The 17197-nt window shown below is 50.7% G+C and overlaps 1 protein-coding gene across 1 annotated transcript in view; it reads right to left on the reverse strand.

Annotated features, from left to right (window-relative positions):
* Positions 1 to 17197, reverse strand: part of MARCHF4 (membrane associated ring-CH-type finger 4) — a 115627-nt gene that overhangs the window by 28981 nt on the left and 69449 nt on the right. Inside the window, exon 2 of the mRNA XM_075430921.1 lies at positions 7120 to 7275. Coding sequence (XP_075287036.1) covers positions 7120 to 7275 — 156 coding nt within the window. The remainder of the gene's footprint in view (positions 1 to 7119; positions 7276 to 17197) is intronic.

Below are 17197 nucleotides of genomic sequence, written 5' to 3' on the forward strand. Positions count from 1 at the left end.
AGAAGATGCACAGTTGTGTGACTCCTCTCCTGTCATGAGACAGGGCAAAGGCCACCCAGCACCCATCGCCCCAAATTTGGGTTCCGCAGGTAGGATCAGCAGCTACGCTGCCCTCCCATCAACCCTCCAGCTTTGTCCTCAACAGCACCATAAGCAGACGCAGGACAAATCCTCATCAGCACAGAGCTCCAGGACTAGAGGCCCGTGGCAGAGAGCAGGGTTGGATACGTGTGTGGGGCTGCACTTTCACCCCTGCAGCTTTCCCCAGACTTCATCTCCCCTTCTACTAACTCTGGCAAACGCCAAGGCGACAGGAGTGCAGGGAGCCTGGTGCAGAGCCTGGTGCTACTGGAGAAGATTTTACTGCAGGACTCTCATGCTGACCTGTGTGTGCCTGTGCCAGCCAAATCATTCTGCACCATTTCTCTCTCGAGAGGAGGTAATGGACTGGCTCCTCACCATCTGTCTGGCACACTGCAAGGCCTGTGGTGGCAACAGGTCCTTCCAATGTAGCAATTAAAGAGAGAAAAAGAAGAAGGAGCTGATTCCTACAACCAGCAGCCACATACAAGCAGCACCACTGCTTTGCAGAGACAGGGAGGCTTATGTGTAGTACTAAGTATACTGTCAAAGGGGATGAGGTTCAAGGTGTAGAGAAGTTACACCTGAGTGCAAACTTCAAACCCTGCTCCCTGCAGTTGGGAACAGAGAGGCTGAAAACCAGGCAGGGACGCTGCCTGACGCTGCTTAGCTGGCAGCAGCTGCTGAGAAGTTCGCTGCAGCAATAATGAAGAGGCTGGAGTCTGTCAGCCGTGCCAGGGGGTAGGAGACTCTCCCCCTGCATCTGGTACTAAGTGACAGTGACACACACCAGCAGTCCTGACTCTGTTTGGGAGGTGGCACTGGGGTGTGATTACCCTCTGGCAAGGAGGTAAATGGGTCAGAGATGAACACTGGGGAAAATAACCAGCTTGCAGAAGAATTTAATATTTTCCAGGAAAAAAAAATAAAAGTAAGTAATAAATGTTGTATTTCCTCTCTGGAAACCCTGAGAACTGCAATTTAGCAACACACATCTAGCCCAAGCCACCAATAACTGGAGTCATTATTTTTCATCTTTTAATTCTATTTTGCTACACATCCTAGGGCATGAGGTTTACACAGAGAGAAGAAAAAGGGTGAGACAGAGGATAAAGCATGTTACCTGGTGTGAGTGCAGACAAAAGGGTCCAAGAGCCGTTAGGAGGTGGAACATGCTGATGAATTTCACCTGCAGGAGCCAGGCCTCATGCATCCCTGCACCGGTGACCTCAGGAGCCCACCTCAGTTACAGCACTGTGCCTTTCAGATTTCATAACAGCCCTTAGAAAATCACCCATTCTCCTAACACTTCTCTGCCATCATTATGGCCAGCAGACCAGGGATTTGGTGGGTGACCCTATTGTCCTCGGGTCACTGCTAGTGCTGTGAAGAAAGGTCTCAGCAATGCTGCAGAGTCCCTTTACCGGGACGTCTGAAACCCCCAGAGCTCTTTGTCTGCATGCCTGGCTGAAGACACAACCCCCTCCCTCCAAATCTCTAGCTCAGACATTCAAGCTTGAGCAAGGTCACAGTGTCAAGCAATCCCACCTCATGGGGGGAGACATAAAGCTTTCCTCAGCTGATCATGGCTGTTGAGTCCCAGGTAGCTGCTGAGCTGTACTGAAGTGCACCTTTAACAACTGGCAGCTCACCCAGGTTGTCAATCAGGAATGTGACCTTTAGGCAAGTGGAAAGCTCTACAGATTCTCTGCCAGAGCTGAACAGGGCAGAACTGAGGACTTGGTAGTACCAGAAATCTTTAAAGGCTCTTGTGGGATAACAGCTGGGCTCTGGGCTTAAGATGGCTTCAGAGCACGCCAAGCAGCTCTCTGCGGTGGCTTGCCACTCGCACTGGTAAAAGGGCTCTGTCCCTCCAGACCATTTGGAAGAAATGTCCTCATTCACTCAGGATCTGTCTGCCTGTCCTCTGCTACCATCCCCCTTGGCCGAGTGCTTTGGCACAGCACCCTGACGTGCATCTGCAAAACACTACACTCTCTTGGACTGATTTCCCCCAGGTTTCCCCATTTTGCCTAAACCACAAAGCTCTGTGACCCAGATGCCTCAGAAAGGGTTTCTTAGAAGCCCAGGTCTGACATTTGTGATGACCTTAGCCAGGGGCCAAGCTGGAATGGTGCCTGCCAGTCCTATCACACTTATTCTCTTGCACTGTTTCATAACCTCCATGTTGTACTTGGGGCAAACCTGCTTCCTTGTGTTCTTCCGTGCTTCTGCCCAGAGGCTTGTGAGTGAATTCCCTCCCCCCACCCCCCCCCACTACTAATGTAACACAGATTAATAATCTCATTACTATAGTATTTAAGGCCTGACCTGTATTTCCCTTTCTTTGGCAGCAGCAATCTCCAAAGGTCTCCCAAGTACCAGCATGAGCAGATCCAAGGCAGATATTTGCCTGCAGAAGATATCTGTGTCTTACTGCAGCAACTTGCTAAGAAGACTTGCTTGCTGGAAAAGCCTTCCTACACTCCTCTGAGAGCTCCCCCATGCCTGCCTCAGGCAGTTCAGTTTATTTTTATTGCTGTATCTGACACGTCCCCTTAGTACGTATCATTAACATCCTGAGCTGTGCTAGTCAGCGATTTCATTTTCAGACCCAGGATCACAAGCAAGCAGAGGTGTTTTGTTAGAAGGTTGGAGCAGACCATTCCCGCCAGTGCTTAGGTCTGGCTCTCCCCTTGCTGCTGTCCCGAGGCCCTGGACATCCTCCTCAATTAGCTCTTAGAGGATGGCTTTTCTTTTTATAAACTCACCAAGCAAAGTTTTCCCATTGCTGTGATAGCTTCCCTGATGTACATTTACAGATGCTGGTGTCTTATTCAGATACTGGAAAAGCAGCAGGGAGGAAGGACAGTCCACTATGGCCGCGTAATGGAAACACGCAGTGACAAAACTCCCTCTCCTCCATGTGCCACAGCAGCTGGTAGGACTCAGACCACAGTATCGGTATCCTAGAAAGGCCTCGTTAAAAGGCAGCGGCCATGAAGTGTCTCTTGCTGTGACTGCACACTTTGCTTGCAGGATGCAGGCTGCAGCTGGAGCTCAGCAGGGACCAGCCAAGGTTTGTAGTCAACAGAAGTGACCTAGGAAGTTGGGACAACCAGGAGACACCACTGAACCTGCCTCAAGCTTTATGGCTCAGGAGCTCAGGCTGAAGTTCAAACACCCTGTGACCTTGGCCACTTTTCTTGCAGATGTGGGTGTCCTGATGAAAAGTCCATATAAATTAGCGCTGATCAGCTCTTAAAACTGCATCACCACAGTCAAAATAGAGCCAGAGGAGAACTGGGACCAGATGCCAACCCCAGCACTGGGTGACTGAGGATCTTTGGAGCTGAAACAACCCACAATACAGGAGGAGTCAGAGATAACAACTGTAAAGCAGAGCTGAACTCCCCGAGACTGCAGGCAGTTGTAGGTCTGGGAAGGGTGGTTCAAACAGATCTTCTGTTTGTGAAAATCAGAGCATCAGAGTGAATGTGGCTCAGGAGCGGCTACAAAGGAGCTGTATAGATGAAATCCACTACAGAGTCCCATCACAGCAGATGCCTACTCCACTACGTATCAGCACCAGGGTGCCTGTGGTACTGTCATGTGCTTGTAAAATCCTGTGTCTTCAGGGCCTTTTTAAAATCATGCACTTTGCACTAATATTGCAATGGAGAGGAGCATTTAAAGCCTCCATGCCCATGACTCCTGTCTCGGTGACTAGCAGACTGGAGAGCAGTGGAGGAAGATGGATGGATGGATGGATGGATGGATGGATGGATGGATGGATGGATGGATGGATGGATGGATAGACAAAAACTCTGTGTTTTCTTTTTGCTCAGAGCCGGTGGAATATTTTTGCTCATTTTCTGTCTGACTACTGCTTGGCAGGACGCTTGCCGTACTGTCCAACAACTTTAATCCTCCAGTCTCAGTAGGTTTGCAGTGTTGCTGCTTTAAGACCTTTGCTCTTTAATGCCTGCAATCCAGGGATGGGGGTGGGGGCGTTAATTTATAGAGATTCATTCTGCCAAAATACCACACTAAAGGCCTCTCTCTGGTATGAGGCATCATAACAGCCTGGAGGCTGGAAGGAGTCTGTGTTAATTATGCATGAACCGTGTTCCCCCGGCTGTAACTTCTCTGCCCACGCCACGCGTCTCCACATACATCTGGCCCATACCGTGCTCCTAGGCACTCCAAAAAATGTGCAGCAGATGTCAAAATGGGCAGAGAAACATGAGGATCCTGGGGAACATGTGGGTGTCGGGTGTGCTGCTCTGCTCGGAGCAGTTGGACATGTTTCAGGGAGCCCAGGGCCTGCCAGCCACCTTGGTTTGGCTTTCCTGCAGTCTGTCACACGAGAGGACACAGGGACAGTCACAGAGGATAGGCAGGTCACATTGCTGTTAAAATCTAGCCAGGCTCAGAGCATCGCCCAAACCAGCTTTATTTGACAAGGAGGTGAGTTTTGTGTGGTCCTTGTCTGCATCACAGTTGGTCCGGAATAAACAGACAACCATGATTTCCTACAGCATTTGCCTTCCTAAACCTGTGCTTGAGAAATGCAGAGCTTTCTAGTGAGAACAAAGCCCGGCAGAAGTGCCAGCAGGCCCTGAGAAGAAATGCCAGGGATTACTGCTTTACTTAGAGACATGCTTTATGTCCAGCTGGCTCCTGCTATCCATGTGTAGGGTGAAGGCTGAGCAGAAATGATGCTCTTCCCACCTGCACGGACTGCGACACGTTGTTACGGCACACAGTGCCAGGGCACTGCAGCCCCTGGGTCCTCTCTGCCTCCCTTTCCCTGTGCCAGAGGATGGCGAGGGCCACTTAGGAACAAGTCAAACTCCAGTGGTGTGTGCAGTGATGGGTTATGAGGGGGCCAAGCCCTTAGTCCTCGTGGGAAGTCCAGGCCTGGTGCATCAGCCACTTCCCAGGGGATTTCACATACTGGAGCTAGTGCAGCATCTGCTTCCCGGCAGTGCCTTTGTGCTGGCACCAGACAGCGCACCTGGGCACGCAGCTGTAACTCCGCACACGCTGCATTCATTCCAAACCAAGTGGATTTCACTCCAGTTGCTTCTTCCCACCCTCCAAATCTCCCAGTGCTTCCACAAGAAAAGCTGTGAAGTCCAAGCCAGCGATGTGAAGCCTCTGAGCCCGGGGTCTGCACGGTCCTCTGAGACCCTCATTCCTGGACCTGAGCTCTCTAACTCAGTTGCTCCTGCCACCTGTTTTTTTGTATTTGTGGCAAAGGCCAGCAGATCAGACCACTTTCTAACAGGGGAGGGCAAAAAAGAACAATCGTTTGCCCAGGCATTTGAATGTGCATGTGGGAGGAGAGCTTGTCTGTCAACAGCTCCAATAAATTTTAATGGAGTGAGGAGCAGGAGAAAAGTCACTGACCAGTTGTCCTGAGCCACCTGAAGGTGTAGAGCATCTGGAGGTCATTCATTAAAGGCAATGCTGGCTACACACTCGTAAATCTGCAGCCACAAACCTTCAATGCTATTCAGCATCGCACACCCGATCATTAGGGCACTCATGGACCAGCTTTCCAGAAATAAACAAAAGCTGCTTTGTCCACATCTCCCCTCCTGTGTTTCAATCTGCTCTGAGTTACTAGAGCCAAGAAATTAAAACACCCTGGGTTTGAGGCTTGGGATGAAACTACTGATCTCTCCAGCCCGCGGCACATGGAAAATTGAATCAGAAGCTGTAGGGACAACACAGAGAGCAGGCAGTCTTTTTCCTTCCCCCCAGCAAAATTTCCCCACGATGTCCCACTAACTTCACTACTTCAATTAAATCTGCAGTCCAAAAGTCCCTGTTTCCTCACTGTGGTTATTGACCTCAGGCCTGGAAAAACATAGACCACAGTTGGAGGAGAGAGTGGGAGTCTGCGTTCCCCCCCACCTCTGTACAACCGGGCACTACCACTAGCAAAGTCCTTGCCTCCTGTTAGAGAGCAGAGTGCCCAGCAGAGAGTCAAAGCTCTCCACCAGGTTCTCTAAACCACAGCATGCTGCCGTAATGTCTCTCCAGTCCAGATGATGCTAATTAAGCAGTACTGCCTGGATGTAATGTGCTCCCTTACATCCAAGTCACTAATGGCGCTCAGCAAAGGCATGAAGCAATTAGTCCATCTTCAGGTGTTGCCCCCACAATAAATCAATAGCTATTAAGGATAATTTGTCCCATATTTAACAGTCATGCAATTTTCCCCATTCTGAATCTTGATTTTAAATTACCAGCCTGCAGTGGGGCTTATTAAACCACAGTGCTTTTGAACTCGGAAGAGAAAGAAGGTGAGTCCTCTGATGCCTTCCACAGCCACTTACATCAATATGTGCTTTACCTAATGTGTGCACATCTGCAAATGTCCACTGAGAATCAGGCTTGGGGACACCAGAGCATCAGAGCCAACAGCCCTTGTGCCAGGCCGGGGTGTACTTGATCATGGGGGAGCAGTAAGGTGAAAAGGGTGGCAGGATCAGAGGGGAGAGCCGTAAGAGCCTTCCACCCACCTCCTCCATCCCTCATGCCAACACGGAGGAGGCTCAGCAGGAGGAGGTCGGGGTTAATGGCACAACTATAGACATGTGGAGTCTCAAGATACTGCTCTGTCACAGACTGTGTGCTCTGTTGTAGCAAATCCCGTAACTGCTCCATTCCCTTCCGCCCCTGGGGACGGGACATACCGGCGGTCTCCAGTGGATGAACACATTTGAAGGGCTGGGAGGTATTACAGCACGGTCGTGGTCACACTGGCATTTTCAACAGGAGGCAAGTGAACGTGGGAATTGTCAAAGGACAAAAGGAGCAGACTCCTGAGGGATGCCCACAGTACCACTGAGCAGAACATGGGGCCTCTTTGGACCAGCCCCTGACAACCCTCTCTGAGCGTCTCAGACATATGGATCACTGTGCGCAGTGAAGGAAAACCCGCGCAGATAAAATCCACTTACTCCCAGAAACAAAAGTAGAAACAAGAGTAAATAGACTTTGAAATGTCTCTAGTACCTTTACCTGCAGAGGGTTCTTTGTGCTTATGGCAATGACGTGATACTTGTAGTAACACAGCTCACAGCTCCAGCAGCCTCTCTCGCTAATCCATTTGATCAGACATGGCTGGTGCGTGCACTTCACTGATCCATCGCATCGACACGGGCTCAGCAACTCCCCCTGAAAAAGAGCGACAGAATCAGCGAGGCTCCCCTCCTCCCACGGGCACTGCACAGTGTGGCACAGCACGGCAGAAGCTCCATCATCCACCTGTTCACTCTTTGCTCCTTTTCATCTGGTTTGGTTTAGGTAATCGTGCTGCCTCACCCTCCAACAATTCTTGGCTGATGTGAACAGAGTTTGATAGGGATGTAACGGTCTCACATACTTGGGCCCTACAATTTTTGGTGGGAAGAGACAGCTGGGTAGATGAAAGATGCCTAATATCACCGCTGAAGGAAAAGCTAGATGAGCACAGCTCTTACTAGACACCAGAGCACCCACGCTAGACCACAGCAAGTGGGCACAGCTCTGTTGGCAACCAGATGCCACTGTTTCACTCCTCAAGCTTCTGGCTCTCTGCTACCTGTTTTAGAAAGCGAGGCTGGTGGTGGGGATGGCTGTGAGATGGCTTCCCCGAGGCCAGCCGGGCAGGAGAGGGGCTCAGCCACAGCGGCTGTGGCCCTTCGACGCAGGCTGGCTCCGCGGAGGAGCCGCTCCTCTCCAGGAGCCAGACCGAGCCCGATGCCATGCGTGCCTCCCAGCTTGGCAGGCAGCAGGGATTCGAAGCGCTAGGCACAGGTCTCTCCTTCCCAGCTCTCCCAGACCGGGAGGGGTGAACCTGACCGTGGGTGGCACATGCGTGCGTTAGGTCCAGGTCTTTGTGTACCCATCGCCCAGCAGGGAAAAGGTCCTTGAATCTCACTCCTCGTCCACTTCACCCAGACAGCCTGTCCCAAGAGTGAGTCATGCTGATGGATAGCCTGTAGGGCTATTTCCACCCCAGAAGCAAGCAAGATGGAGAACAAATTGTGTCCTGGCTTGTGACACACAGAAATCTATGAGTGGTGGCCAGAACACTGAACCTCCTGGCTAGCTCCTTTGTTTCCGGTGTAGCATTAAACAGGGGTATATAGGAAACCCCAGTATTATTCTGATCCATCTGCTATTGTCCTGTTCATCAGGGGACTAAATTCCTCTCTGCACATGCAAGCTCAGGAGCTCATTTTACAGTCATTTGTCATTGCTTATTTAGGGAAGAACAGAGCCTTTACATTTTACTCCCGACCTCTTAGTGTTTACAAGCCACAGTATAGACCCCAATAGTGTATTTAGCTGTGCTCCAAGATTTAAAAGCTTTTAAAGGCAGAATCTACAGGATGGAGAAGGTGGCACCATACTTTCAGTGATGGGGAGAGGATGTTTCCTCTTATACCCCTAGATCAGCCCCATCATTACCACTGACGGAGCACCAGGATAACAGACCCTGGTGTCTGAGGCTGCTGGACACAGTAAAAGATGTCCATCCCAGCTGCCTTGCATTAGAGAACCAGATCCTGTTCTTGCTAACCGTGGTGGTAAACTGTCTTAGCTTTCAGGGTACCACTTCAGGTCTCGGGACCTGAGGAATCGAGCACCACGTTGGGCAAGAGTGATACTTTTTTTTATGAAACCTAATGCAAACATGTTAATAATTTCATTTGCTTCAGCTAGGTGACCTAAAAATGTCATCTTCCATGAAATCTTAGCAAAACTGTAAATAGCTGTTTACGTTACAAAGCCAGGCCCAGCTCAATCTGTCATTGGTTTTCATTGCACACTGGAGGGGATGCAAAGGGAGAGGGGGAGCAAGGAGGGATGTAGGATCCATGAACCTTTTTCACCTGCAAAGGTGCAACAGGACAAGCCAGGAGAAGGGAAGCAGGGAAGGGTTAGGTCAGAGGAGGGTGCATGTGGGAAGGAGCACTGACGTTTGTCATTCAGACTCCCCGTGTGAGTTGCAGTTTGAGGGGCTGGGGTTCGGCTGTGCATATTTGTGCCCCTTGCTGGGACGGGGGTGGGAAAGCACAAGTGTGATAAGGAACCTGCACCAGCACGTGCTGCTGTCCAACATGCAGACGGGGAGCAATCAGGGCTTAGCACAGCTCCCCTGATCCCCTGTTTGCCCAACCTGAGCCTGCTGCACCCCCTCTTTTGTGCCAAGAGCCAGCCTGGTGCAAGGACCGCTGCTCTAAGCCTCCAGTCCACCCTCCTCATCTCTGTCCCTGGTGATTTATTTTCTCCACAGCTTCACCCCTCGGCGCACAAGTGTGAGCCCAGCACCAAGCAGGTAATGCAGAAACCTCCCAGCTCTACAGTGTCCCTGGCTTTCCACCTCACCGCACACCGGGGTCTCCTGCAGGGCTCAAAAGGGCGAGTGAGGGACCTGGGTTTTGTCTAACGAGCAACTGGAGGCACTGCTGATGAGGGATCAGGAACAGGGCAGAACGGAGCAGAAACTAAGAGCAACAACCTCCAGGCAAGGACAGAGGAGAAGAGCTGTAGCTGCAGCTTGGGCTCACATTGGCTTCTTGGGCTCTGTAATAAATGAATCGAAAAAATCTGAGCTTGTCTCTTCAGAGCCAAGAGATGCCCATAAACATCCTACACTGCCATGGGGACCCAGATCTCCTTCCCTAATTGGGACGCTCCAACGCCAACAGCCCTGCCAGTTCCTGCAAGAGCTCAGGACTCAAATGTGGAGATGAATCCCCCAGTCTCTTGATTTTTGCAAATCCAGCAAAAACCTGATTTATCACATTTTCTCCAGCCGTGTGAAATATTATATCCTTGCATGTGGCGCACAGCTATTTTTGCATACTGTGAAGCCCAATTCTGTCCACAGCAGGCATTCGTAAGACACTGCCACATGCGCACACGCGCACATGCACTCCTGTACCAGCAGAAAAATAAACATCAGGGGCATGTTAAAGGAATAAATCCTTTGTACAGCAAAGAAGAAGCAGTCTCCTTGCTGGCTGTACAGCAAGCTTAGAAGCAGTCCATTGGCTGTCACCAATATGAAGGATTTGCTGCGTAGAGACCAGTGCTAAAAGCTACAAGCACACAAAAGCAAGCCCAAAATGAGGTGCAGATCACAGCAATTAGAGACGGAAATTAAATCCCCACACTCGTTACTGTAGGTTTTTAAACAATGGCTCTGCACATCATATTCTCCAGTGCTTCAAACAACACCATTTCCACCAATTCCCTTTGGAGACCACTTTCCAAAGACCTTTTGAAGGGTTTACTTCCCAACACCTATTTTTTGCAATGTTCCATTTTAGCGTTATAACCAGTCACTCAGATCAGCCTAAGCAGCTTTTCTGCTTTGTCAGCAACTAGCGGAGAAATGCTCCCCAGCTGCAGGCTTCATCCTCTGCTTGCTCAGTACCATCTTGTTCCCCTGAAACAAACAAGTGGGCTTTGGACTGTCTTTTTTTTGTAGTTATCCAAGTTTAAGTTAGTCTTCATGTCAAAGGTGGAAAACCAGAGTTAACAAAAAGGGAACGGTGGCTCTGGCTTCAGCCATAACCCTCTCAACACACGGATGAAATACTCTTCCCTATATATTACAGAATCACACAGAATCACAGAATCACAGAATGTTCAGGGTTGGAAGGGACCTCTGTGGGTCATCTAGTCCAACCCTCCTGCCGAAGCAGGGTCACCTACAGCAGGCTGCACAAGACCTTGTCCAGGCGGGTCTTGAATATCTCCAGAGAAGGAGACTCCACAACCTCCCTGGGCAGCCTGTTCCAGGGCTTCGTCACCCTCAGAGGGAAGAAGTTCTTCCTCATGTTCAGATGGAACTTCCTGTGCCTCAGTTTGTGCCCATTGCCCCTTGTCCAGTCACTGGGCACCACTGAAAAGAGCTTGGCCCCATCCTCCTGACACCCACCCTGAAGATATTTATAAGCATTTATTAGGTCCCCTCTCAGCCTTCTCTTCTTCAGGCTGAACAAGCCCAGCTCCCTCAGCCTCTCCTCATAGGAGAGATGCTCCAGTCCCCTCATCATCCTCGTAGCCCTTCGCTGGACTCTCTCCAGTAGCTCCTCATCTTTCTTGAACTGGGGAGCCCAGAACTGGACAGAGTACTCCAGATGGGGCCTCACTAGGGCAGTGTAGAGGGGAAGGAGAATCATCCTCTTGACCTGCTGGCCACACTCCTCCTATGTTCCCTACTTCTGGGAAAAGTAATACATTAAGCAATAATATTCTTCCCTGTTTCTGGCTGTGGTGGGAGCTTGTCTCTCGGAGCAGCTGTGGGAAGGCCAGGCTGAACTGGCTTTACCCTGAGGAGGACGATACCGCTGGAGATGAACCGGGAGTACGGGTCTGTTCCAGCTCTGTTCTTTCCTTATGACTTCCCAGTCTGTGCCCATTGCAATACGTCAAAGTGGTTAACGATTATCTGGGCACTGCTATGTTAAACCTATTGGGAGGAATTAAGAGAAAGGATGGAAAAAAAATTATTGCCAGTGCGCATGTTTCCGGTGCTCGGTATATCGAGGGAGAAAATAACGACATCAGGAGCAGCATCACCCCTGTTGCATGCTGGTGTCGGTGTTTCACCTGGCCATTTTATCTGTCATTTATCAGTGCTGGGAGCCCATCCATTCATTGCTACCAAAGCTGCAGCTGCTCACCCACCAGCAGGCAGTCATGGGATGTGATTCCCAGGCCTGTTGTTGTAACTATAATTTCAGTATAGCAACTTTGCCCACCCGGTCTCCCTTGAACCTGGCAGGGCTGGGGACAATGGTGTCATTGGGCCAGGATGTGGTCTTCTGGGGTCTTCCAACCCCAGCTGTGCTGACCTACATCTGCTGCCTGGGCTGCTCCTGAGCACCAGCTCAGCTAGTAAAAGCCATGTTAGCAACATCCTGCTACCACAACTATTAAAGCAAACATTTTGAAAACCAGTGCAAGCTGTACAGCAGACAGGGAGGGCTAATGGTGATCTTAACACCTGCAGATTTTCCTCAACTGTGTATTTTCCCTGCTCAGGTATACAAAGTAGCATCAGCCATCAGCATCACCCACAGGACCAGCACCCTGGACCAAAGCAGGGCAGGGAGAAGCAGCTGAAAGAGTCATCCACACCACAAGGGCAACCATCTCTCTCTGGGTACACACATGCAGCTGCCACTGCTCACAGCAGTAGCTGCACACATGGATCTGACTGCTAGCATTTATCTGAGTTTGTCTTGTTTGGAAAAGGAAACCAGGAATATTTAATTTCAGGTCTTCAAATGAGTCTCCTGAATACACTTAAATCTTCACATTGAATTTAAATGCAATGGGAAGTTTCTTTATGGCAAATAAATGCCAAATGATTTTTATATTAGGAACATAATTACAGAGGAATTAAATCCAATGACAAAGAGAAACCCATTGTTACAGAGCTGGTAAACTTCAATAAACAGGTACTAATGATCACTCTGTCTTCACACACTTACAGGAACTGCCCCTCCATGCTTTTAAACCTAAACACACATTACTATCAGCATCCCAAATGCTTCCTGTGAGTACTCTCCCACGTGTGAGCACTGTGCCAGCCAGCAACAGACAACAAGGGACATGAAATAAGTATCTGTGAATATATATATATGTGTATACTGCATGAAAATTCTCCAGCATTGTGGGAGATAGATGCAGAGTGTGGACCCAGCAAGAAGCAAGCTTACGTCTCCTGTGGTGTCAGGACAGCACAGCACACGGTTATGTATGGGGTTCTGTGGTGGGGTGGCTTCTCCCCAGGCACCCCGAGCAGAGCTGGGTGCTGACTCCAATCTCCATGTCGGCAGCGGTTTGCCAAGGGACTTTCCTTGGGAGGTGATCCCCTGACTGGGCAGCTCCCTAAAACCTGGGGAACCTATAGGAAAACCTATGTGAGTGATTACAAAAAGAAATCACCCAGACTCCTTGCAGCTCTCTTCCCATCCCCAAGTGCTACCATGGCTGCCATACCACCTCCGTGATCAGGACTGGCTCATCCCACAGCTGCCCTGCGAGACCAGGCATCTCTACGGCATGCAGAGGCAGCACTGCGCCATGCTAGGCAAGATCCATGAGCCCTGGGGTGCAATGAGCACCCCCACCCCAGCAGCAAGAGAAAAAGCAGCTCCGTAAAGGACCGGATTAAAATCCATCTCTGGACTATTATTTCTGTTGCTCAGCCATGGCTTTAAGCCTGTGGCTGCCTGCTGAAGGTTTTGGTGTGGGATCTTTGCCTGGGAGCTGCCTGGGGCGGGACCACATCTCTGCAGGGTTCTGGCATGGTGGAGGTGTGGGTCCCCCTCTGAGGCTCCTCATGCCCATGGCAGTACAAGTGAGCACACACAGCCGGGCACAGCAGCCTGGAGCCTCTGAAATGGGGGGTACAGTTCTGATTTTTCTGCAGTTTTCGATGGGTATTAGCTCTTCTGGCAGCCCTGTGAATGGCGCACTCATCTCCGACAGGGTGATGACTAATCCAGCAACAGAGCACAGGCATCCCTCTGCCTATGGGCTGGGTGTGAGCAGAAAGGTAACTCAGCTTTATTGCACCCAGCAAAACCACCACACACCCCTCCTGGACTGCAAGGCATATTTTGGGGGTTTCTGGAAACGTGGGTGCCGGGCAGGAGAGGGATCTGTGTCACAAGTTTCTGAGATAACACCCAATGTTTCCTCCAGAGTGAGTCCTGTCTGAAAAGCCATCACGTCTGCAGAGCTCCCGATCCTCCAAAAACAGCACAAATTGCCTTTCCGCCCACGGAGGCTGATGCTGCGGCACCTGCGAGGAACACCGAGGCTGCCGTGCTGCTCAGGCTCTTTCTGCACCTCTCTGATGAAAATGAAAGGCTGCAGCCACAGCTGCGGGGAGGGCAAGGTGGCACCTGCTCCGCAGCCTCCTTCTGCAGGAAAACTCATTCCACCGCTACCACAAGCGACGTGACTTTCTGGCTGAAGCAGCTGCTGCCCACAGCCTTCGGTTATTCAGGGAATTTGAAGTGATATCTGCTCTTTCCCGTCTCCAGTGTTTTGTGCCTGTCACCGCTGCTGGGACAGAAGGATGGAGGGACAGACAGTGCTGGGGGTGGCAGCTCAGATTTTGAGAGCGGGATGAAGAAGGAAGGAAATGAGACTTTATTTTTTCTGAGCCTTGTTGATCCCCACAGGGTTTCTGGGACTTTTTGTCACTGCAGAGCTAAGGGACCATCACCCCAGCTGGCCTGCTCATCACAGCATCAGTGAGGTTTGCCCCCGTTTTAAGCTAAAAGATGTTTTTTTGGTTAAAGTGGATGACTCAGGAAGCTCAGCTGTGCTGGAGGCAGACAGCAGGTAAGACCCCAGTGCCCCCACGCCCAACATCAGCGCAGGGATCTGGGGGAGAGGCGACTGGCCAGTTCCCAATCCAGAGCTCTGTCCTGGTCAGCAGAGCACAGGAAAGCCCCAAAAGGCCCCTGAGCCACACCACAGCGTTGGCCTCCCTCGTCGCCAAACCGCCCTACTCTGCCACCTCTGAGAGGGGTGTCCAAAAGCAAGACCCTCAGGGTGCTGGCCATGTGCCTCCATGAGATCCCTACCTCTTCTTATCAGGGATGGGTGCCACGTTGACAAAGCCTGAGGGCAAGCTCCATACTCCACCTTTCCCACAGGTAAAGCAATGGTGCAAGGGACTCAGCTGGTCAGGAGCAGGGATGAGTCGCCTCTGCACACAGATCAGCTCTCAGCCTCGGCAGGGAGCAGAAAAAAGGGTGGCTTTTTTCCCCCCCCTTTAATTGCTAAAACCTTAAAGAGCTCTGCAGGGCAGGAGGGCGGGTGAGAGACAAAGATGAGGAATAAAAACTCAGGTAGAAAAGGCTTGAGAAGTCCTTGGCACAGAAAGCCCAGCGTGTTAGACAGCAACGGCTCTGCCTCCCTCGGACAGGAGCCTTCACCTCAGTGACTCATCCTTGGAGCAGTCTGGAGCAGAGGCTCCACAGCACGGCTCGGCCCTTGCTCCTTCACTGGTTTCCTGGGGAAGGTGATTGAACGCAGCTCCACAGAGCTTAATGTGAGCTGTCAGGGAGCTGGGGCACGTTTGCGCAATGCCTCGGAAACAGAATAGCAAAGCAGGAATGTTGAGGAGTTTAATGTGAAATACTGGATGTGGCCTTACTCCTTCCCTTTCAAAAAAAGGAAAAAAGGGGCTCAACCTAGGCTAGGGCCGTTTCAATATTTAGTTGATAATGACTTACTCATGCGTTTGCCCGCAGGCAGGCACAATCTGGAAGCTCTGGGCGCATCCCTGCCACCACTGGTAAAGGCCAAAGGGAGCTGGTACAGGTAGGACCAGGTGTCTAATGGCTTAACATCAATTTCCTTTAAGGGAAAGTACTTTAAAGGAGCAGAAAGCATAGATTTTTACAAGAAACAGAGAATCACGGGGTGTATTTTCTGCCACGGGCTACAGAGGATTTTAACACCTGATTTCAAGCCAGCAAAAGGTGAAGGGCAGAGAGCCCTACAATGCAATTCACACTCTGTTATGACAGGGTGACAGCAAGGAAAGAGATGCTGGGGGCTGGTTCTCACCTAGGACAGCCACTGCTGGGGAAGTGGGAGGGGATGACAGTCCCTAAGGGTGCCTTCAGCTGAGAGGTAAGATGCTGAGCTCCATCTCTGTCTGCAGGTCTTACCAACAGACAGGCCCTTCTGGGAGGAGGTTCCTCTGAACAGGAACCCTGACCCATCAGTTGTCCTCAGAGACAATGAGGCAGCAAGTGCTGGGACCTGCCAGTGCTCCTGCCATGTTGTTGCTGCCACCACTGAACCCAAGAAGAAGAAGCCAGGACTGGTCCTGCCCTGTGCCCAGCAGACTGGGCTGTTCTGCGTTGTCCAATACAGCAGAAGGGCTCTGCTGACTTCAGAGGCAAGAAAACAAGGCCCCTGATGTTCTGCAGGTATTTTTCTCCTGCAGTTTGTGCCAGCAGTGTCCCTGGCTTCGTTCCTCAGCAACATTTAAGCCCTTGGTTTGCAGGGCCCGGGCAGCCAGGTGGTGTCTCCCTGCCGTGCCTGGTCAGGTCCTCAGGCCTCTGTGGGACATGGCATTGTGGTCCCCTCTGCACAGACCCGAGTAGCTCGCCCAGCTCTCAAGTGACCGGAGGTTGGAGGTGAATTGCCCCTTGCTTTGCCCACTGTACCAACCTTCGTGCTTTGCACCTTTACAGCTCTGCTGTCTTGTCCTTTCAGCATCAGCCCTCTCGGGTGGCCAAACTCCATGCAAATTAATTTCCTATAGTTGGAGAACACCCTTCCCAGGGGATCAGAACATATTCAATAGAAATTCCAACTGGCAGACTGATGCTGCAAAGGACCATAACACTGCACCACCATGAAAACCACGCCTGCGAATGGCCCCACCGTGTCCCCGGCACGGGGAGGCAGACACCAGGCTGTCCCAGCTGCACACAGATGTGTCCACAGAGCTCAGCCACGGCACAGCTGCCCCGCTGCGTGCCCTTGCTCCGGCAGCTATCACACAAGCTCTTGGCCAGTCCCAGCTATGCCACCAAAATACAAGTAGAAAAGGTTTGCATAAACCTGTTCCACCAGAACAAAGTTGAACCTTGCCTGAAATATGGATTAACAAAGTATTTTCAGGAATTATTTGTCAATAGCCCAAGGAGCAGAGAGGTTATGATATATAGATCACATTGGGATTTATTTGCTTTTCTCTCTACAGAAGGATTTCCTCAAGAAAAATAACTTTACTTAGGTGTTCTAGAGCCCACTTCATCCTAATGTCATTGAACATGTTTTTGATTAGCTGATTTAAGTAATTCTTACTAAATGTTGCTCAGTTGCAAGGAATCAAAAGGCAAGCATCTCAAACCTCACCTGCTGTGCCTCATCAGGTGTGATAATAGCACCGATTAAGTGAAGAGCCTTCAGTGCATAGAAATCACGGTGCTGCACATGTGAAATCAAGATACCTGAATATCTCTGAGCATTTGGGTGTCAGAGCAAGTTCAGATCCAGATGTTGTCCTGAATACAGAGCGGGAGCTGTCTCCGCATGCCAGAGAAGAAGT

Source organism: Opisthocomus hoazin, chromosome 9 (genome assembly GCF_030867145.1).
Source record: "Opisthocomus hoazin isolate bOpiHoa1 chromosome 9, bOpiHoa1.hap1, whole genome shotgun sequence".
NCBI lineage: Eukaryota > Metazoa > Chordata > Aves > Opisthocomiformes > Opisthocomidae > Opisthocomus > Opisthocomus hoazin.